This window comes from Coregonus clupeaformis, unplaced genomic scaffold, assembly GCF_020615455.1.
Source record: "Coregonus clupeaformis isolate EN_2021a unplaced genomic scaffold, ASM2061545v1 scaf0471, whole genome shotgun sequence".
NCBI lineage: Eukaryota > Metazoa > Chordata > Actinopteri > Salmoniformes > Salmonidae > Coregonus > Coregonus clupeaformis.
In genome coordinates this window covers 31,705-54,519 of record NW_025533926.1, presented here as the reverse complement: position 1 = coordinate 54,519, position 22,815 = coordinate 31,705, and the positions used below count along the sequence as shown (strand labels likewise).

Genomic DNA, 22,815 nt, shown 5'->3' with positions numbered 1-22,815 from the left:
ATGTGTAAGACCTACTTATATTCTTAGTTCAAAAGAGAGCGTAATGATGTCTACAATATATAGAGACATTTATCTATCAATTATAATAGTCATCATCACTATGAACATAAGGTGTAATATGGCACATAATTGGATAATAATTGGATAATGCTCCAGTGCTCTCAGCCGCCTTAAACAATCCTCATAGTCATTCAAACCTCTCAGCTACAAAACAGACAAAGTATTTACTGGTAAAAGGAGTGAAAGGGTTAAGTAGAAAAGGAACTGCAACCGACACACAAGGCAAAACTTGTAGAAATAGAATCTATAGAACATTCAAGTCAATGATGGCATAATGGGTCGACTGGCAGCCATTGCGAGTGTACCCATGTACCAGTCAAATTGCCGGGGTTAGAGGTTCCAAGCCCTTTCTATAGATTCTATTTATATGGTAAAACCCTCAGAATCGGATAAGATCCAGGCACAGATCAAGACACACCACATCTTCATCACTAAGTTCTTTCAGAGACAGTTTCTATCTGTTATCCCTGGAGGATACCTGAGATCACTATCGCTTGAAGGCCTTGTAGCCTGTCTTTTGTCTGTGCGACTGGGATAAGATGTCTTTCTCAATACTTCAGAGTTTACAAGCCTTTTAGCTCTGCCCTGGGTGAGCCCAAAGTGGACCTCAGACAGAAGAGTGCTTGTGCCAGTGAGATGGGCCCAAACTGATACCACTGCTCTCTCTCTCAATAGGACCATTAGTACAGGTATGAAAGGAAGCACAGGGGTACTGTACTGAATCTGACTGTACTGTATCTGACTGTACTGTAGCTGACTGTACTGTTGCTGACTGTAGCTGACTGAATCTGACTGTACTGTATCCGACTGTACGGTATCCGACTGTACGGTATCCGACTGTACGGTATCCGACTGTACGGTATCCGACTGTACTGTATCCGACTGTACTGTATCCGACTGTACTGTATCCGACTGTACTGTATCCGACTGTAATGTATCCGACTGTACTGTATCCGACTGTACTGTAGCTGACTGTAGCTGCCTGTATCTAACTGTACTGTAGCTGGCAGTACTGTATCTCACTGTACTGTAGCTGACTGTACTGTATCTGACTGTACTGTATCTGACTGTACTGTAGCTGACTGTACTGCATCTGACTGTACTGTAGCTGACTGTAGCTGACTGAATCTGACTGTACTGTATCTGACTGTACTGTAGCTGCCTGTATCTAACTGTACTGTAGCTGACTGTACTGTATCTGACTGTATTGTATCTGACTGTACTTTAGCTGAATGTATCTGAATGTACTGTATCTGACTGTACTGTATCAGAGTGTACTGTATCAGAGTGTACTGTAGCTGACTGTATCCGACTGTACTGTATCTGACTGTACTATAGCTGACTGTACTGTATCTGACTGTACTGTAGCTGACTGTAGCTGCCTGAATCTGACTGTACTGTAGCTGGCTGTACTGTATCTGACTGTATTGTATCTGACTGTAGCTGACTTTATCTAACTGTACTGTAGCTGACTGTACTGTATGACTGTACTGCAACTGACTGTACTGTAGCTGACTGTAGCTGACTGAATTTGACTGTACTGTAGCTGACTGTATCTGACTGTACTGTATCTGACTGTACTGTAGCTGGCTGTAATGTAGCTGACTGTATCTGACTGTACTGTAGCTGACTGTATCTGACTGTACTGTATCTGACTGTACTATAGCTGACTGTACTGTAGCTGATTGTACTGTAGCTGACTGTACTGTAGCTGACTGATGTAGCTGGCTGTGCTGTAGCTGACTGTGCTGTAGCTGACTGTAGCTGGCTGTCCTGTAGTTGGCTGTAGCTGACGGTACTGTAGCTGACTGTACTGTAGCTGACTGTACTGTAGCTGACTGTACTGTAGCTGACTGTACTGTAGCTGACTGTACTGTAGCTGACTGATGTAGCTGGCTGTGCTGTAGCTGACTGTGCTGTAGCTGACTGTAGCTGGCTGTCCTGTAGTTGGCTGTAGCTGACGGTACTGTAGCTGACTGTACTGTAGCTGACTGTACTGTAGCTGACTGTACTGTAGCTGACTGTACTGTAGCTGACTGTACTGTATCTGGCTGTACTGTAGCTGACAGTAGCTGACTGTAGCTGGCTGTCCTGTAGTTTGCTGTAGCTGACTGTACTGTAGTTGACTGTACTGTGGCTGACTGTACTGCAGTGTGTAGGTTTACATCATGTTAATAACAGGGTCTAGGAGGAGAGGTAGAGGGGATAGAAGCCTACGACACTAATATAGTGTGTTATAACTACTGGTACTGAGGCTATTAGAGAGGGGCTTCTGGGTGTTGGTTCTGAACAGACCAAGGATAAGGAACATGGGACTACACACTGGCAGAGGGGCTTCTGGACGGGATATTATGCTTTGGGCTTTGCACAGAGTAGGACCGACAGACTGACTGACTGACAGCAACCCAAAACCTGATAGGGTTAACTAACACAAATGGTTCACTGCAATCGATTTCCACAACCATTTGAGTTTGAAAACGATTGAAGTGTTTCACAGTCACACAGAAATGTTCTTAACTGGTTATCCTCCAGCACCATTCTTCCTGCAGACTAAAGCGTCTCTCCCAGACAAGGTTCTGCTCTGTCGCTAAGCCAAGGCCACCAACACAGACAGAGACAGGGGAAGAAAATACTCTAGAAGTGATTTTCACTTCCCTCCTCTCAGCATTTGTCCAGACAGCTTGAAATTACGAGAGGATTGCCTCGCTGGGTTGGAGTCCCTTTGTAATATGTTTCTTAGCATCCGTAAAACCTTCAGCCTCAGCGGGATGCTGTTACAGCAATGTGTAAATAGAGTGAATAAATCAAAGTGGGACTGGATAGATGGAGAATAAAGGTGTGTGTAAGTGTGCTTGTGTGTCTGTTGTGTGTGTGTGTGTGTGTGTGTGTGTGTGTGTGTGTGTGTGTCTACTAAATACTGGTGTCATTCACTTATTGGTGCTGTTTTAAAGGTCCTCCTTATGAAAAGTAAACGTTGTTTTGCAGATGTGTGTCTATGTGTGTGTGTCTACATGTATACTGTACATGTAAATGTAAAAGTGCCTGTGTGTGTATGACTGATAATGTGTCCATTCTGTGTAGGTGTGTGTCTGTGTGTGTGTATGTGTGTGCACGTGTGTCACTCTCACTCACACGTTGGTGGTGAAGATGCCGTAGATGAGGTCCTGCTCGGGCAGATAGAAGGTGCTCTGCAGCTCGTTATAGTAGAAGGGGATCTCTCCCGACCGGGAGCAGTTCAACCGCGCCTTCATGAACGTGGTCCACGTGTCCTCCAATAGGAAGCGACCGCCCACGTCGTTCTTACAGACCCGGGCGACCCGGGAGAACACGGTCCGACCGCAGTCGTGTTCCACCGCGTTCTCTCTCAGGAAGAAATAGGTGAAGAGACCCACCTCATAGACTGAGATAAAGTGAGGGTCTGGAGGAGAGAGGGAAGGAGGGAAGGAGGGAAGGAGGGAGGGGGGAGAAGGGGAGGGAAGGAGGGAGAGGGAGGGGAGGAAGAGGAAGGGAGAAGGGGAGGGAAGGAGGGAGGGGAGGAAGAGGAAGGGAGAAGGGAGAAGGGGAGGGAAGGAGGGAGGGGAGGAAGAGGAAGGGAGAAGGGGAGGGAAGGAGGGAGAGGGAGGGGAGGAAGAGGAAGGGAGAAGGGAGAAGGGGAGGGAAGGAGGGAGAGGGAGGGAGGAGAGGAATAGAGAAAGATAGGGAGGGATGGAGGGAAGGTGTAAGTTAGACATGAGATGTGGTATTTCAGCTCCAAACGGCTAATGCAGCGGCAGGAATGTGAGCAATGATGTTCTTGGCATGGAATCAGTAGATTTCTCTTCCTTACACTTTCCTATTAGCATTATGACTTATTCTCTAGAATTCCTTTAATGTTAGAACATAAGGAGAGCCTCTAGCCAGTTACAGTTGGCTGTTGTCAGTAATGTACTGGCATAGAAATATAATTACTAGAATGGAAATATCCCATCAAGTCTATGTTCCCTGATGGGTGGACCGGCAGCCATATTGAATGTACCCATAACCAGGAAGCAAAGAAGGAAGTACAGTCAGGATCCAATTGTAATTCTATTCCTACACTCTTAGAAAATAGGGTTCCAAAAGGGTTCTTCGGCTGTCCCCATAGGAGAACCCTATTTGGTTATAGGTAGAACCCTTTTAGGTTCCATGTAGAACAGAGGGTTTCTACATGGATCCTAAAAAGGTTCTACTTGGAACCAAATGGGTTCTACCTGGAACCAAAAAGGGTTATCCTATGGGGACAACTGAAGAACCCTTTTAGGTTCTAGATAGCACCTTTTTTTCTAAGTGTGTATGGTACAGATGGATGTTTACCGTTGAGCCATTTGGAGTTGTACTGGGCTGTTCGCAGTGGCGGCATGTTACCAAGGCTACGGTAGATGACGGGGTCGCGACCCGAGAAGTCGATGACAGTGGCGGCGTAGAGTTCGCCCTTCTCTGTTACCATGGCAGTGGAGTTGTGACGCGGGTCATAGGGGCATCTCGCCACCCCGTTCACTGTGTCCATCACCCTACTGATGTTTCCTATCTGGAAGAGTATGGAAAAAGGGTGAGGATACAGGGTGATTAGATAGATTTACAGTGCTATGAAAAAGTATTTGCCCCCTTTCTAACTGGTTTTCGCCAGGCATAATGGGACCCATCTCGTCCAAAAAGTTGACTCAAGTTTGCCAAAAAGCACCTGGATGATCATCAAGACTCTTGGAAGAACGTTCTATGGACAGATGATTCAAAAGTATAACTTTTTGGACGACATGGTTCCAGTAATGCCTGGCGAAAACCAAACTCTGCATTCCACAGTAAGAACCTCATACCAAAGGTCAAGCATGGTGGTGGTGGTGTGATGGTTTGGGGATGCTTTGCTGCCTCAGGACCTGGACGACTTGCCTTAATAGAAGGAACCATGAATTCTGCTCTGTATCAGAGAATTCTACAGGAGAATGTCAGACCATCCGTCTGTGAGCTGAAGCTGAAGCGCAGCTGGGTCATGCAGCAAGACAATGATCCAAAACACACAATCAAGTCTACATGAAAATTGCTAAAAGGCAACAAATTGGAAGTTTTGGAATGGCCTAGTCAAAGTCCAGACCTAATCCCAATTGAGATGTTGTGGCAGGACTTGAAACGAGCAGTTAATGCTTGAAAACCCACACGTCACTGAGTTAAAGCAGTTCTGCATGGAAGAGTGGGCCAAAATTCCTCCACAGCGACGTGAGAAACTGATCAACAACTACAGGAAGCATTTGGTTGGAGTCATTGCAGCTAAAGGTGGCACAACCAGTTATTGAGTGTAAGGGGGCAATTACTTTTTCACACAGGGGAATTGGGTGTTGCATAACTTTGTTTATGAAATAAATTAAATAAATATGTAATTGTTGTGTTATTTGTTCACTTATGTTCCCTTTATCTAATATTAGGTTTTGGTTGAAGATCTGATAACATTCAGTATCACAAATATGCAAGAGTAGAGGAAGTTAGAAAGGGGGCAAATCCTTTTCCATAGCACTGTGTCCAGATGTCCATGCTTGGATCCTATATAGCAGGAGCAGGCAACTGGATTCAGCTGCGGGACGAATTTTGTCGGAATGGATGTCGGGGGACCGGAATTTTATGTCAATTGCAAATTGACCACAACTAAGCACCAAAAAAAGATTGTATTTGAAAATAACAATAATTTCATTCCTTGATTACATTGAGACACGATCACATCTCTTTTTTTATTTGCGGGGATACTGGGGAACAGATTCTCCCCCCCCCAAAAAAAACCCAAAACAACAACAACAGTATTATAAACATCACTTCATACTATACTGAACAAAACATTTCTTCCATGCCAAGATAATCCATCCACGTGACAGTTGTGGCATATCAAGAAGCTGATTAAACAGCATGATCATTACACAGGTGCACCTTGTGCTGGGTACAATAAAAGGCCACTCTAAAATGTTCAGTTTTGTCACACAACACAATGCCACAGATGTCTCAAGTTTTGAGGGAATTGCAATTGGCATGCTGACTGCAGGAATGTCCACCAGAGCCATTGCCAGAGAATTTAATGTTCATTTCTCTACCATAAGCCCCCTCCGATGTCGTTTTTGGCCTCCGCAGACCACGTGTAACCACGCCAGCCCACATCCGGCTTCTTCACCTGCGGGATCTTCTGAGACCAGCCAGCCAGCCAGCCAGCCAGCTGATGAAACTGTGAATGTGCACAACCGAAGAATTTCTGCATAGACTGTCAGAAACCGTCTCATGGAAGCGCATCTGCGTGCTCGTCGTCCTCACCAGGGTCTTGACCTGCCTGCAATTCGGCGTCGTAACCGACTTCAGTGGGTAAATGCTCACTGATCATATAATGAGTTATTCAGGATGCAGTTATTTGTAGATCAGTCAATCTGCTCAGTCGGTGATCAATGACTGAGAAGGATTGATGCTCTCAAAACACAGCCATGTCAGAGAGGAGAGAGTGATACCTGCTTTTTCTGTTACTCCTCTCTCATCCCCCTCTCCTTCTCCTCTGTTACTCCTCTCATCCCCCTCTCCCTCCTCTGTTACTCCTCTCTCATCTCCCTCTCCCTCCTCTGTTACTCCTCTCTCATCCCCCTCTCCCTCCTCTGTTACTCCTCTCTCATCCCCCTCTCCTCTGTTACTCCTCTCTCATCCCCCTCTCCTTCTCCTCTGTTACTCCTCTCTCATCCCCCTCTCTCTCTCTCCTCTGTTACTCCTCTCTCATCCCCCTCTCCCTCTCCTCTGTTACTCCTCTCCCTCTCCCTCTCCTCAGTTACTCCTCTCTCATCCCCCTCTCCTCTGTTACTCCTCTCTCATCCCCCTTCTCCCTATCTCTCTCACCTGTCGGGTGGTGCAGACGGGGGTAAAGGCGTTGGTTCCACAGGTGAAGATCCGCCTCCCAGTGATGAGCAGGACCCGAATGTAGTTCTGACACTCATCCTGTGGGGACGGGAACACAGGAGGTCAAAGGTCAAAGATGTCATAACATCACCATACAATGGTCTATGTTAATTTATTCCTGTACAAGGGTATTACAGCTTCTAGTACACTTCATTGAAGTTACTGGCCCCCTATCTAAATATCTCTTGTGAGGGCATCCTCTTTAATGTAGAACTCTACCATACGTCTGTCTTTCTCTATATAAATATATTTTGTGAGGGCAGCCCCTTTAATGTAGAACTCTACCAGTTGTCTGTCTTTCTCTATGTAAATATTCCAGAACTGCCAGACAGCTACAATACCTCTGTCTTTCCTTTGCTCTGACACGACCGCTTGGTGTCGTCATCTGGTCCCCATTCTACTGCCTAGAGAAGAAAATGACGCAGAAAGATGACATAAACGTGTGCACAATAACGTGGACAGAATGTGTAGATTGGATCCTTGCTAAATCAGACTTAGTATGGGATATGTACTGTATATACTATTATACATACACTGGCCAAATGTATGTGGACACCCCTTCAAATTAGTGGATTCGGCTATTTCAGCCACACCCGTTGATGACAGGTGTATAAAATTGAGCACACAGCCATGCAATCTCCATAGACAAACTGCCTCTGGAAGCAACGTCAGCACAATAACTATTTGTCGGGAGCTTCATCAAATGGGCGTCCATGGCCGAGCAGCCGCACACAAGCTTAAGATCACCATGTGCACGCCGCCATTGGACTCTGCAGCAGTGGAAACGCGTTCTCTGGAGTGATGAATCACGCTTCCGTCTGGCAGTCTGACGGACAAATCTGGGTTTGGCAGATGCCAGGAGAACGCTACCTACCTGAATGCATTATGCCAACTGTAAAGTTTGGTGGAGTAGGAATAATGTTCTGAGGCTGTTTTTCATGGTTCGGGCTAGGCCCCTTAGTTCCAGTGCAGGAAAATCTTAACGCTACAGCATTCAATGACATTCTAGACGATTCTGTGCTTCCAACTTTGTGGCAACAGTTTGGTGAAAGCCTGTTTCAGCATGACAATGCCCTGTGCACAAAGCGAGGTCCATACAGAAATGGTTTGTTGAGATCGGTGTGGAAGAACTTGACTGGCCTGCACGGAGCCCTGACCTCAACCCCATCAAACACCTTTGGGATGAATTGGAACGCCGACTGCGAGCCAGGCCTAATTGCCCAACATCAGTGCCTGACCTCCCTAATGCTCTTGTGGCTGAATGGAAGCAAGTCCCCACAGCAATGTTCCAACATCTAGTGGAAAGCCTTCCCAGAAAAGTGTAGGCTGTTATAGCAGCAAAGGGGGGGGGACCAACTCCATATTAATGTCCATGATTTTGGAATGAGATGTTTGACGAGCAGGTGTCCACATACTTTTGGCAATGTAGTGTATAATGCATGTATACTGTTAACTATGAATTGTTGTTTGCACACTTGCACAGCTAATGCAAGACATATGACGTTACATTTACATTTGACATTTTAGTCATTTAGCAGACGCTCTTATCCAGAGCGACTTACAGTTAGTGAGTGCATACATTTTTCATACTGGCCCCCCGTGGGAATCGAACCCACAACCCTGGCGTTGCAAGCGCCATGCTCTACCAACTGAGCTACACTGATTCCCCCATCTCAATCACTCCAGTCTAACCACCATGGCTACTCCCCCCAACTCAATCACAAGTGTCTAATCACCATGGCTACTCCCCCCAACTCAATCACAAGTGTCTAACCACCATGGCTACTCCCCCCTACTCAATCACTCCAGTCTAACCACCATGGCTACTCCCCCCTACTCAATCACTCCAGTCTAACCACCATGGCTACTCCCCCCTACTCAATCACTCCAGTCTAACCACCATGGCTACTCCCCCCAACTCAATCACAAGTGTCTAACCACCATGGCTACTCCCCCCAACTCAATCACTCCAGTCTAATCACCATGGCTACTCCCCCCAACTCAATCACTCCAGTCTAATCACCATGGCTACTCCCCCCAACTCAATCACTCCAGTCTAACCACCATGGCTACTCCCCCCAACTCAATCACGCCAGTCTAATCAACATGGCTACTCCCCCCAACTCAATCACGCCAGTCTAATCAACATGGCTACTCCCCCCAACTCAATCACGCCAGTCTAATCAACATGGCTACTCCCCCCAACTCAATCACGCCAGTCTAATCAACATGGCTACTCCCCCCAACTCAATCACAAGTGTCTAATCACCATGGCTACTCCCCCCAACTCAATCACAAGTGTCTAATCACCATGGCTACTCCCCCCAACTCAATCACGCCAGTCTAATCACCATGGCTACTCCCCCCAACTCAATCACAAGTGTCTAATCACCATGGCTACTCCCCCCAACTCAATCACAAGTGTCTAATCACCATGGCTACTCCCACCAACTCAATCACGCCAGTCTAATCACCATGGCTACAACCATTGGATCTTGACCACAGGGCAAAACAAAAACACGTCATCCAGCTAGCACAAAATGTTCTAACAACATTTGCACGTGGTTCCCCTATGGTTATTTTGCATATAACTTTCTAGGAACGTTGCAGAATAGTGTTTTGGGTTCAGTAAGTGACAAATGTCTGAGTAATCTGGCATAAGAATAGTATATGATTCAACTGTAATCTCTGTTCATACAATTTCATTGTGGTGAAGAAAGCTGAGTGATTGAAAAGCAGAATCAGAATTTTCAATAGAGCAGCACCTCATTTCTTGGGGACAAATGTTATTATAGTTCTGGTAAACTGTCTGAAACTGCAAATCAAGGTTTGTTTACACCGTAAATATCAGTGTAAACAAACGTAGTAAATACAATTTTGTGCACATCTGAAGGCCCAAAATTGCCCAAGACTGCAATTTAATTTAACTAAAATAGCTTATAAATAAATCGGTGTGTGTCCTACCATTACAATGCTGGCCTGCACAAACTATTTCCTGTTTCCTATAAAACCAATATATCTGTCAGACCCTCAAACTGAAGGGGAGTCCTTCCACTGACACACCTTACAGTCTACTGTAGCCTTTCACTGTGCTTTACTATGGAGCCACTGAAACCAGCCTCAGCCTTGTGAAAGCTCACTGCTAAACTCACTCCCACTCCCACCAAGTCTTTCCCTCAGTCACCCCTGACAACGGAGCTCCCAAATCTACTTCTAAAGATCAGCGTGAATGAATGACCAAACTGAAAACCCTTCCCTGTGTTTGCATAATGCCATTGTGTCCTCTGGTGCAGTGGTCGATTAAGGAGTTGGTTCTCAGAGGTGTCATTCATGGTTCGCTTGCTCTGATAGGCCGACCAGGGCCTCCAAAGTCACACATGTCCCTCCCTCCCCCAGCCTGCTCCTTGTCCGTTCATTCAGTGTAGCACTGATGAATGATATGAGACTTTTATTGAGACAGTCAGTGGCTTTATTGTTCGAGGACACTCCTTACGTACCTGGATGTATACTGTCTACATGCCCATTTTTTCACACCTTTTCATAGTTCAGTACTTTTTTAAGCCACGTTTAACATTTGGCGATAATGGTACAGATATAGGATCTTAATTTGAGCCAGTTTGCTACAGCAGGAAAAAAATCCTGCAGCAACAGGAAATTTGAATTATTATGTGGATTATAATTCATGCCCATTTTTGTAGCATATTAGCGTTTTTCATCATGAATCTTGTTCTGGAGGCATCGCTGCTGATTGGTCACTAGCTGGCACAGCCACAAAGTCATAAAATCAGATTTTAAACCTAACTCTTTCAAAGTGGGAAATTACAAACTTCAGAAGCCTTTTTAAACCTCAAATACACTACAAGTTCTCCTGCAAAAGGGTGATCAAATTAAGATCCTACATCTGTATATTGAAATTGTAAAATAGCCTTATATAATTTATTACATGTTATATGTAGTCATCCTTGAACTTCCAAATAAAATCATAGTCCCTTGTATCCATGGGTACAAATGGATCATAATTCGTAGGGAAAAAACGCTCCAATCATATCATTAAAGGAGAGAGGTTCTTTGTAATATTCACAGTATGTCCTTCAGTTGTATACTGATGAAAAGCAATTCATACAGTTAAGGACATATCAAGGAGCCATTGTAAGAGATATAATATATTTATAAAATCCCCAAGACAGACAGACAGACAGACAGACAGACGAATGGACAGGCAGACATTTATGCATTCTGCAGCACAGTGACAGTTCCAAAACAGCTTATTCCGATTGATTTTAGGGAGACATTTGATGGGTATTATCCCAAGAAAGCAATGACGTGACGACCCTCAGGACAAATCTGACTGAAAGTTCATGACTGACATCAAATTGATCAACAGCTCTATGGACATCTGTTTAGCAATGACAGAGTAGGGATCAGGGGAGGGAGAGGAGACAAGGGAGAGAGACAGAGAGAGAGACAGACAGACAGACAGACAGACAGACAGACAGACAGACAAGACACAGACAGACAGACAGAGATAAACAGAGATAAACAGAGAGATAAACAAAGAGATAATGTCACGTTCGTTGAGTACAGGATTGGACCAAGGTGCAGCATGGTATGCGTACATGTTCGTTTATAGAATAAACACAGAACAAAAGCAACGTGAAATTCTACAGGCTAACATCAAACAAGTCAAACACACAGAAACAAGATCCCACAACATAGGTAGGCAACATGGCTGCCTAAGTATGATCCCCAAATCAGAGACAACGATCGACAGCTGCCTCTGATTGGGAACCACACCCGGCCAACATAGAACTAGAATATCTAGATCATACACATAGAAATTCACACCCTGACCAAACCAACTAAAGAAAACCGGTCTCTCAAGGCCAGGGCGTGACAGATAAACAGACAGAGATTTATGTTTATTTATTTTCCCTTTTGTACTTTAACTATTTGCACAAAATATGACATTTGAAATGTCTTTATTATTTTGTAACATTTGTGAGTGTGATGTTTACTGTTCATTTTTGTATTGTTCATTTTACTTTTGTATATGAACTATTTCACTTGCGTTTCCCATGCCAATAAAGCCCTTGACAAAAATTGACAAAAAGGCCTGTGGTGTTGATGGTATCCTCAATGAAATGATAAAATATACAGACCACAAATTCCAATTGGCTATAAAACTCTTTAACATCATCCTTAGCTCTGGCATCTTCCCCAATATTTGGAACCAAGGACTGATCACCCCAATCCACAAAAGTGTAGACAAATTTGACCCCAATAACTACCGTGGGATACGCAAGGACAGCAACCTTGGGAAAATCATCTGCATTATCATTAACAGCAGACTAGTTCATTTCCTCAGTGAAAACAATGTACTGAGCAAATGTCAAATTGGCTTTTTACCAAATTACCATACGACAGACCACGTATTCACCCTGCACACCCTAATTGACAAACAAACAAACCAAAACAAAGGCAAAGTCTTCTCATGCTTTGTTGATTTCAAAAAAGCTTTTGACTCAATTTGGCATGAGGGTCTGCTATATAAATTGATGGAAAGTGGGGTTGGGGGGAAAACATACGACATTATAAAATCCATGTACACAAACAACAAGTGTGCGGTTGAAATTGGCAAAAAAACACACACATTTCTTTCCACAGGGCCGTGGGGTGAGACAGGGATGCAGTTTAAGCCCCACCCTCTTCAACAAATAAGTCATTTAGCAGACACTCTTATCCAGAGCGACTTACAAATTGGTGCATTCAACTTAGGATAGCCAGTGGGACAACCACCCCTTTATATATATATATATATATATATATATATATATATATATATATATATATATATATATATATATATATATATCACCGAATTGGCGAGGGCACTAGAACAGTCTGCAGCACCCGGCCTCACCCTACTAGAATCTGAAGTAAAATGTCTACTGTTTGCTGATGATCTGGTGCTTCTGTCACCAACCAAGGAGGGCCTACAGCAGCACCTAGATCTTCTGCACAGATTCTGTCAGACCTGGGCCCTGACAGTAAATCTCAGTAAGACAAAAATAATGGTGTTCCAAAAAAGGTCCAGTTGCCAGGACCACAAATACAAATTCCATCTAGACACCGTTGCCCTAGAGCACACAAAAAACTATACATACCTCAGCCTAAACATCAGTGCCACAGGTAACTTCCACAAAGCTGTGAACGATCTGAGAGACAAGGCAAGAAGGGCCTTCTATGCCATCAAAAGGAACATAAAATTTGACATACCAATTAGGATCTGGTAAAAAATACTTGAATCAGTTATAGAACCCATTGCCCTTTATGGTTGTGAGGTCTGGGGTCCGCTCACCAACCAATAATTCACAAAATGGGACAAACACCAAATTGAGACTCTGCATGCAGAATTCTGCAAAAATATCCTCTGTGTACAACGAAAAACATCAAATAATGCATGCAGAGCAGAATTAGGCCAATACCCGCTAATTATCAAAATCCAGAAAAGAGCCGTTAAATTCTATAACCACTTAAAAGGAAGCGATTCCCAAACCTTCCATAACAAAGCCATCACCTACAGAGAGATGAACTTGGAGAAGAGTCCCCTAAGTAAGCTGGTCATGGGGCTCTGTTCACAAACACAAACAGACCCCACAGAGCCCCAGGACAACAACAACAACACAATTAGACCCAACCAAATCATGAGAAAACAAAAAGAGAATTACTTGACACATTGGAAAGAATTAACAAAAAAACAGAGCAAACTAGAATGCTATTTGGCTCTAAACAGAGAGTACACAGTGGCAGAATACCTGACCACTGTGACTGACCCAAACTTAAGGAAAGCTTTGACTATGTACAGACTCAGTGAGCGTAGCCTTGCTATTGAGAAAGGCCGCCGTAGGCAGACCTGGCTCTCAAGAGAAGACAGGCTATGTGCACACTGCCCACAAAATGAGGTGGAAACTGAGCTGCACCTCCTGCCAAATGTATGACCATATTAGAGACACATATTTCCCTCAGATTACAGAGATCCACAAATAATTCGAAAACAAACCCAATTTTAATAAACTCCCTTATCTACTGGGTGAAAAACCACAGTGTGCCATCACAGCAGCGAGATGTGTGACCTGTTGCCACAAGAAAAGGACAACCAGTGAAGAACAAACACCACTGTAAATACAACCCATATTTATGTTTATTTATTTTCCCATTTGTACTTTAACTATTTGCACATTGTTACAACACTGTATATATACATAATATGACATTTGAAATGTCTTTATTCTTTTGGAACTTCTGAGTGTAATGTTTACTGTTAATATTTATTGTTTATTTCACTTTTGTTTACTATCTACTTCACTTGCTTTGGCAATGTTAACATGCGTTTCCCATGCCATTAAAGCCCTTAAATTGAAATTGAATTTGAATTGAGAGAGGGGGTGCAATTTGAGAGTGAGGCGGCAGAGTAAAGGTAGCTGGGTAGATCCCGTTCCTGTGTGATGTTACTGGTAAACACCAATCTGGCCCAGTAAACCCCCAGAGTGTTGACATTCCTGCCCCCGCTCCCCCGCTCCCCCGCTCCCCCGCTAGGCTAAGGAACGGCCCCTACTGGCCAACAGTTACTCTGATGTGTCTGGTCTCTTCTACCATTTCAACAAACTGTATCGTTGCCTAGCTACCATTTGGAAGAATGAAAACAGCCCTAAGTAATGTGGTATGAAATAATAGTGGGAGAATGGAGAGCTGTGAACTGCTTACCTGTAAGAGAGAAGCATTACTGAGACTCAGTCTGAAGAGGTGATTTCTGAAGATAGAAGAGACAGAGTTCTAACCAACATGATGGCATATTCTACGTTAGTAAAAAACAAGCAAAAGTCTGTTGTGTTGGATGTGTGTGTGTGTGTGTGTACATCTAAAAATAGGTGGTCTGTGTGTGTGTGTGTGTGTATGCTTGGGTTTGTGCGTGTGCGTGTATCTCACCTGGCTCCCACAATGAGCTGGTTTCTGGTCAGGTCAAGGATCAGCTGGGAAAAGTCCTTCACTCCGGGACGAGAGAATCCTGACATCCAGGGACTCAACGCTGAAAGGAGGAAGAGAAAGGGAGGAAGAGGAGGAGGAGTACGAGGAGGTAAAACAAGAGTGTGAACATCCAGTCAGTTTGGAAACCGACAGCAAACGGTCGCTGGCTCAGGCCTTGCTCTGACTGGGTTTTCACAGATGTGTGAAATGTCTCTCCCCTGACGCTTTACCTGGAATATAGGGATGAGCCTTTCACAGTGTGACCTACTGGTTTTTCATGAGGCATCAGTTCAAACCAGCTCCTGTATATCCATTATGACAGTAGCAGGCTAACACAGTAGCATGTTGACACATCTGTATCACATCAAGATCAGTGCGACTGTGAGAGCGGATGGCTCAAAACCAAAAGCCGTCAACCAGCAGATAATCTCTTCCTTGAGCCCTGTGCTGAAATGCATGCTGACCCTTACCAGAGGCTGAGCTAACGCTAGCCTGCTTCATTAGATGGAGAGAGAGAGAGAGAGAGAGAGAGAGAGAGAGAGGAGGAGGAGGAGGGGGGAGACAGAGAGAGACAGAGAGCGAGAGAGCGAGAGAGAGAGAGGGGGAGGGGAGGGGAGAGAGAGAGACAGAGAGAGAGGGGGGAGAGAGGGAGGGGGAAGACAGACAGAGAGAGAGAGAGAGAGAGAGAGAGAGAGAGAGAGAGAGAGAGAGAGGGGGGGGAGAGGGAGGGGGGAGACAGAGAGAGAGGTCTTTGGGGGGGGAGAAAAGAGAGATGTCTTTGGGGGAAGGAAGGATGTATCCAAAGCAATAAAGGCAGGGTTTGTTTTGGTGTCCTGATCTTAATGCAACCCGACACCCAGTCAAAACAGCCAAGGCTCAGGGCTCTGCACCAATCGAAAGACTGCTTGATGGGCAAATATAAACAGTTTAGCCTGGATGAGTCCAACTGGAGACTTTAATTTGAGGAGATAAAGAGACAAAACTTCAAAACAAATTGGAAAGTCAGAGAAGGCGAGCATGACGTTCTCCTACAGGCTACCCAAGCTAGGACGTGATATCAGCCTACACTAGATTCTTGCAATAAAGTTCAATATAAACTGGGTGATTCGAGCCCTGAATGCTGATTGGCTGACAGCTGTGGTATATCAGACCATATACCACGGATATGACAAAACATTTAATTTTACTGCTCTAATTATGTTATAATAGCAATAAGGCACCTCTGGGGTTTGTGGTATATTGCCAATATACCACGGCTAAGGGCTGTATCCAGGCACGTTGCGTTGTGCGTAAGAACATCCCTTAGCCGTGGTATATTGGCCATATACCACACCTCCTTGGGCCTTATTGCTTAAATATACTGTATCTCAGCAACAGCTTAATATATAGATCATTTCTACAGAGGACAGGTGATGTTAAGTGTATTTCAAAATCATAATACTGTAACATAAAAAAAGCAGCAGCCATTGAGATAGTATTGTAAACCGTGAAACTCCACACCACTCCGCTAACACAGACAGACTGTTAATCAGAACCACTATTTGTCACGATCGTCAGGGAGAGACCAATGCGCAGCGTGTTGAACGAACATACTTTAATTAGTTAAAGTGTCAAACAAAATACAAAACAAGAAACGACTCGTGAAGTCCACGGTGACAATGACCGAACACGGAACAAAAACCCACAAACACAAAGTGAAAAACAGACAGTTAAATATGGCTCCCAATCAGAGACAACCAGCCAACAGCTGACACTCGTTGCCTCTGATTGGGAGTCACTAAGGCAAACATAGAAAACGACAAACTAGAACCCCCAACATAGAAATAAACCACATAGAATGAACACACCCTGGCTCAACATATAGAGTCCCAGAGCCAGGGTGTGACACTATTATCTTAAACCTCACACTGTTAAAACAGACCTCTGGTTCTTTGTCCATAAAATAACCTTAAATGCTCCCTCTGGGTAGGAATAATGACTTGCCGTCTATCTCGTTAAAAATTAGAAATTGTATCCTGCATAAAGGTTAGTCCCACTGAGATCTTTCAATGAAGGCGATATTAAAAATGAAAAATGGCACACAACTTCTGACGGCATTCGTATCACACCATAAACATCCACAACACAGCAGCAGTAAATCCTTCTGAATGCAGATCTTATTATTGCTGCTTTGAGCTCTTTACAAAATGTCTGACCTTGTTATCACAAACACAACATTTGTGTAGTAGTGACCATTACAATACAGGTCAAAACATGCAGTGCCTACAGTTGTATTCTCTAGTGGATAGATTAAATGTATAAATATATTGAATACTTACATTTCTCATAGGGAAATGTACAGCAACATACAGGCATGCTTGATACAATGTCACCTGGATCTGAATGGCTTCAGTCAATATCAATGTTTGTCTACAGCAGGGATGAGCAACTGTTGGCCCCCCTTTTGTAGGCCTGCGATCAACTCCACCCCCAAAATATATATCAGTCACTGACAGGCCGTGTCAGCTAACATTTTTTATATTGGTAAGTTAGTCTATCCAGCTATCTAAACTTGTAGTAATCATGGTGAAATTACCGACCGGGGGCCCCAATTGATTTTGTTAGTCACTCTTACTCAGATATCATATTAAAAATCTCCACCCCATGGTAAAATCTGTAGAATTGCAGGAAATTACTCGAAAATGTCAAATTCTTCTCGTCGCAGTCATATGGGGAGAAAACAAAATGTAACTTAAGAAAATTTCAAACAACAAAATGTCACTTAGGGCCCTCAAAAGTAACTGCGAGCCACTGCGGCCCCTCATGATGAGTTCAAATCTTTTGTGGCCCCCACCCACATCAAAGGTGGCCATCCGGCCTCCATTAAGACAACAATAGCAGACAGCCCTATTCCCTGAGGTCCATAGTGATGGCAGTCTCAGCCACATTGGACCAGCATATGTGAGAAGTGTGCCAAGTGTCTGATGATTGACAGTTGAGCCATCTGACAGTCATCTCCCCCCTCTCTCAGAAACTACACCCCTGAGAGGTGGCGCATCCTGGCAAAGGACAGACAAGTTCTAACAGACGTGGAAATTCTCTCTCTCTCTCTCTCTCTCTCTCTCTCTCTCTCTCTCTCTCTCTCTCTCTCTCTCTCTCTCTCTCTCTCTCTCTCTCTCTCTCTCTCTCTCTCTCTCTCTCTCTCTCTCTCTCTCTCTCTCTCTCTCTCTCTCTCTCTCTCTCTCTCTCTCTCTCTCTCTCTCTCTCTCTCTCTCTCTCTCTCTCTCTCTCTCTCTCTCTCTCTCTCTCTCTCTCTCTCTCTCTCTCTCTCTCTCTCTCTCTCTCTCTCTCTCTCTCTCTCTCTCTCTCTCTCTCTCTCTCTCTCTCTCTCTCTCTCTCTCTCTCTCTTTCTCTTTTTTTTCTCTCTCTCTCTCTCTCTCTCTCTCTCTCTCTCTCTCTCTCTCTCTCTCTCTCTCTCTCTCTCTCTCTCTCTCTCTCTCTCTCAGTGTGGAGGGGAGGAGTGAGGGAGAGTTTTTTGGGATGTAAGAGAGAAAGAATAGATAGCTCTCTAAAAGGGAAAAGGCTCCAGAAATGAGAGGAGTCAAATTATCTACAATCAAAAATGTTGCTGTCCTTTTGGTTTCTCTTGGGCCAGACCCCTATAGCTAGCTTTACGGGCAGAGGCGTGATTGAAAAGGATGAGGCTGCAGAATCCTCAGAGGAGATAGCAGTGAATAGCAGACCATTGTGAAACGTCTCATTGGAATGATTATGCTAGTGAATGCTGCAAGGAGTAGATTTACTAAATGGTATTGGAAATCTTTTAAATACTTTAGCTATGCTTGATTGAGTTGCCTGGCGCAGTGGAACCAATTGTATACTCTCAAAAATGCAAACCCCAACTATCTGGCACAACAGGCAGACTCAAGCAAATGCTCAAAGTACCTTATGTGCTCACCTTTGTATGGGACGATGGGATGAACTTTCCTGGTACACTCTGGTGGGGGCGGGGACGGGCTCTCAAAGTTGACCAATGACTGCTGGCATAGACAGAGTGGCAGGCAGAGGAGCAGCAGTAGACCAACGGGAGGAAGGGACACAACCTCCAGCAGAGACGTCACCATGGTTACGGGGCCAACCACACCCACCATACCTCTAACTGGTCCTCACAGGACACACCTGAGGGAGAAAGGACAGAGCGGTCAGTCAAACATACACATGGCCAATGACGACTGGTTGCAACATACATACAGACATCCAATCACCGCTTAGACAGTAAAGTGCAGCGAAAGACACCTAGAGCAACAATGCCTTCTGTATAAAATGTATTTGAGCTTTTTGATATTTTTACTCCATGAAAGATATCGGATATAAACGTACAAAGAGCAGCGTGTCAACTGAACACCACAAACCATAGATAATATAATGTTCTCTATCTCTATGCCAGATTAGCATTCCTGACCTCTGGGCCTTGTACTTTTGACCATTTTATGGGCTGGCCGGTTGACACCTGTCTAGTGTGCTGACATTGTGCAGAGCTGGAGTGAGTGGCCACCAAAGCTGACCCAGATGACCTTAGCGGGGTCAAAGGTTATAGCAACGCAACAGTAATTGAGCTACTCCCCCTATCCCAAACCCCCAGACGCAAACTTATCCTGTCATTACTGATAATCACACACATTCATTCAAATGAAGCTAGACATGCAGGGGTTGAGGAAACTGTGTGAGGTATGAAGCTAGACATGCAGGAGTTGAGGAAACGGTGTGTGGTATGAAGCTAGACATGCAGGGGTTGAGGAAACAGTGTGTGGTATGAAGCTAGACATGCAGGGGTTGAGGAAACGGTGTGTGGTATGAAGCTAGACATGCAGGGGTTGAGGAAACGGTGTGAGGTCCACCTCCATCCCCTTTAAGAACACATGGAGGAGCGACAGTGTTCCTAGCAGATAGAATAAGAGAACAATGGCCTATTTTCATAGAATAGAATAGATAAGAATATTATAGAATAGAATAGTTTAGTATAGATAAGAATATTATAGAATATTATAGAATAGAATAGTTTAGTATAGAATAGTATAGAATAGAATAGTTTAGTATAGAATAGTATAGAATAAAATAGAATAGTTTAGTATAGAATAGCTTAGTATAGAATAGTTTAGTATAGAATAGTTTAGTATAGTATATAATCGTTTAGTATAGAATTGTATAGAATAGCTTAGCATAGAATAGCACAGTATAGAATAGTTTAGTATAGAATAGTATAGAATAAAATAGAATAGTTTAGTATAGAATAGCATAGTATAGAATAGTTTAGTATAGAATAGTTTAGTATAGAATAGTATAGAATAAAATAATTTAGTAAAGAATAGTTTAGTATAGTATATCATCGTTTAGTATAGAATAAAATAATTTAGTATAGAATAGTTTAGTATAGTATATAATCGTTTAGTATAGAATAGAAAAGAATAGTTTAGTATAGAATAGTATAGAATATAATATAATAGTTTAGTATAGAATAGCATAGTATAGAATAGTTTAGTATATAATTGTTTAGTATAGAATAGTATAGTATAGTATAGAATAGTATAGTATAGTATAGTATAGTATAGTTTAGTATAGAATAGTTTAGTATAGAATAGTATAGAATATAATAAAATAGAATAGTGTATATTAGTCTATCAGAGACTGACATTCTTCTTCTGTTTTGCTCCCAACACCCCCAAGACAGACAGACAGACATTTACACTACATCTGTTACTGTAAACTTCTGGTGTAGTTATTCAACCGTGTGTCTCTCTTGCACGTTGTGGGCACAGATGTGGAACCATCAGTCCTCTTTAAAGATCTAGAGCAAGTGAAGGGAAAAGGAAGCGTGAAGCGTAAGTTGCTGCAGTCCTAAACATCTGGCCCTAGCTAGCTGCTCACAGCAGCCCCGGAGACCACTGGAGTTGGCAACTTGGCACCAAGTCCAGTCTAAAACCATCTGGGTGCCTAATGCCCCGCTATCACCATGGGCAACAGCAGAAGCTGGCACACACACTGTACTGTACATCACAGAGGAAAACACACACACACAATCACGCTTGCACGTACACACGCACATCCAATGAACATGCACACATGCAAGTGGACACACACACAGCTGGCAGGCAGGCATGCTCCTTCTCACTCTCCCTCTCTCTCTAATGTCCTTGTTGTAGAGCTGAAGGAGAGTTTTTAACAAAGTGAAGTTGATCATTAATGTTGGCAGTGAACCATAAGAGGCGTTCAGCCACGACTTTAATGAGTTGGTGTTTGGGGGCCAAGCAGCTGCCAGGGGTGTGTGTGTCAGGTATCTTGGATGAGAGAAGGGAGGGTATATATATATATATATATATAAATAAGAGAGAGAGAGAGAGAGAGAGAGAGAGAGAGAGAGAGAGAGAGAGAGAGAGAGAGAGAGAGAGAGAGAGAGAGAGAGAGAGAGAGAGAGAGAGAGAGAATTGCAGTAGTTCAGAGCTCATGATTGACTTCAGACATGGGAGAGTAGGGGCTGGTCCAGACAGTCAGGGCAGCATGGGGGCTGGTCTGCCCTGTAGCCTGGGGGGTTTCTGAGGCAGACATGGCCCTGATAAGGGGGGGTCTGTAGCTGTAGCCCTAACACACACACACACACACACTCCCCTCCACCTCTTCTAATTAGCATTACCCGTTCTCATCTGGGCTACCTCAGACAGTCCTCCTATGCTGTCTCATCCTCCCTCCTCTCTCTCCAGACCCCCTAAAGTCAGGTCTGTATTGACCATGTCTAATCCACCTCAATGGCCCAGACCCACCAAATCCCTCTAAAGCCTACTCCCAAACCAGGGGTGGCATCTCTAGAGCCCTTCTATGATCCAGCTCCATTCAGATATGAGCCTTAACCAAAGAGAGGAAGAGAGAGTGAAAGAGACAGGCGAGGGAGGGAGGGGAATATATAAAAGAAGAACGCAGAGAACTATGCGTTATAAAAGCACATAAAGGTCCTTTATACGGATGCCAAATCCTTTTATGGAAGTATCAAATGTGATCATCTGTGAAAGATGAAACAGTCTAACTACTGGGTAGAGCGAGAGATGATGTGTCAACCGTGGTGACAACCCCCCTGGGAAGATGGAAGGCCTGGATAGACCGCTGCGTTGGTGGCCTGTCTGGGACAGCCGTGGGGTTACAGTACTGTATATACTATATGGAACAATGAGGATGTGCTGCTAACAGTGACTTAATGACCAGATGGTCAACAAACAACATCTTTGAAGTCAACGCTTAATGAAGGCTTTGTAAACCCTTTATAAGGCCTTCGTAGATGCTTCACAAGTGATTTATAAGCAAAGTCATACTATATAACAGTTGTTGAGGCTATATCTGGAGATGTGGCATAACCTTTTTATCATCCTTTACATAGCATTTACTTATGAATGATCTGTGAAGCATTTGTGAAGGTCTTAAAAAGGGTTTTAAATTGGTTGTTTGGTTAAAGTGGGACCAAAACCTTTACATGGAATGATACTGAACTGTCTTTGGAGAGTGAGCAAAGCAAGTCATGACAGACAGACTCTATCCCCCCTTACTCTCACAACCATGAGATGTTTCAAGTAGACAAGGAAAAGTCTTGGCAAACTGAGAACCAATCAAACTTTACTTTACATGTTTTTGGCCAATGAAAGTCTAGACACAACAACTACTACACCATACTGTCAGTTCCTAGAAATGTGCCTTGATAAAGGTTTCATAGTGTCAACTATTTCACTTATGGCTAATTCTCAGAGAAGTATTCCTTCTATCAATCTATTATTAACATCGTAA

At 43.8% G+C, this 22,815-nt stretch overlaps 1 protein-coding gene across 2 annotated transcripts in view; it reads right to left on the bottom strand.

Annotated features, from left to right (window-relative positions):
* sema5bb (sema domain, seven thrombospondin repeats (type 1 and type 1-like), transmembrane domain (TM) and short cytoplasmic domain, (semaphorin) 5Bb) overlaps positions 1-22,815 on the bottom strand; it is a 77,774-nt gene that overhangs the window by 26,903 nt on the left and 28,056 nt on the right. For both annotated transcript variants that reach the window (XM_041899120.2, XM_041899119.2), the window contains exons 2-8: positions 18,950-19,170; positions 14,974-15,073; positions 14,752-14,797; positions 7,329-7,391; positions 6,928-7,026; positions 4,393-4,606; positions 3,193-3,478 (exon numbers count right to left, since the gene is read on the bottom strand). In XM_041899120.2, coding sequence (XP_041755054.1) covers positions 3,193-3,478; positions 4,393-4,606; positions 6,928-7,026; positions 7,329-7,391; positions 14,752-14,797; positions 14,974-15,073; positions 18,950-19,142 — 1,001 coding nt within the window. In that variant the 5' untranslated portion in view covers positions 19,143-19,170. The remainder of the gene's footprint in view (positions 1-3,192; positions 3,479-4,392; positions 4,607-6,927; positions 7,027-7,328; positions 7,392-14,751; positions 14,798-14,973; positions 15,074-18,949; positions 19,171-22,815) is intronic.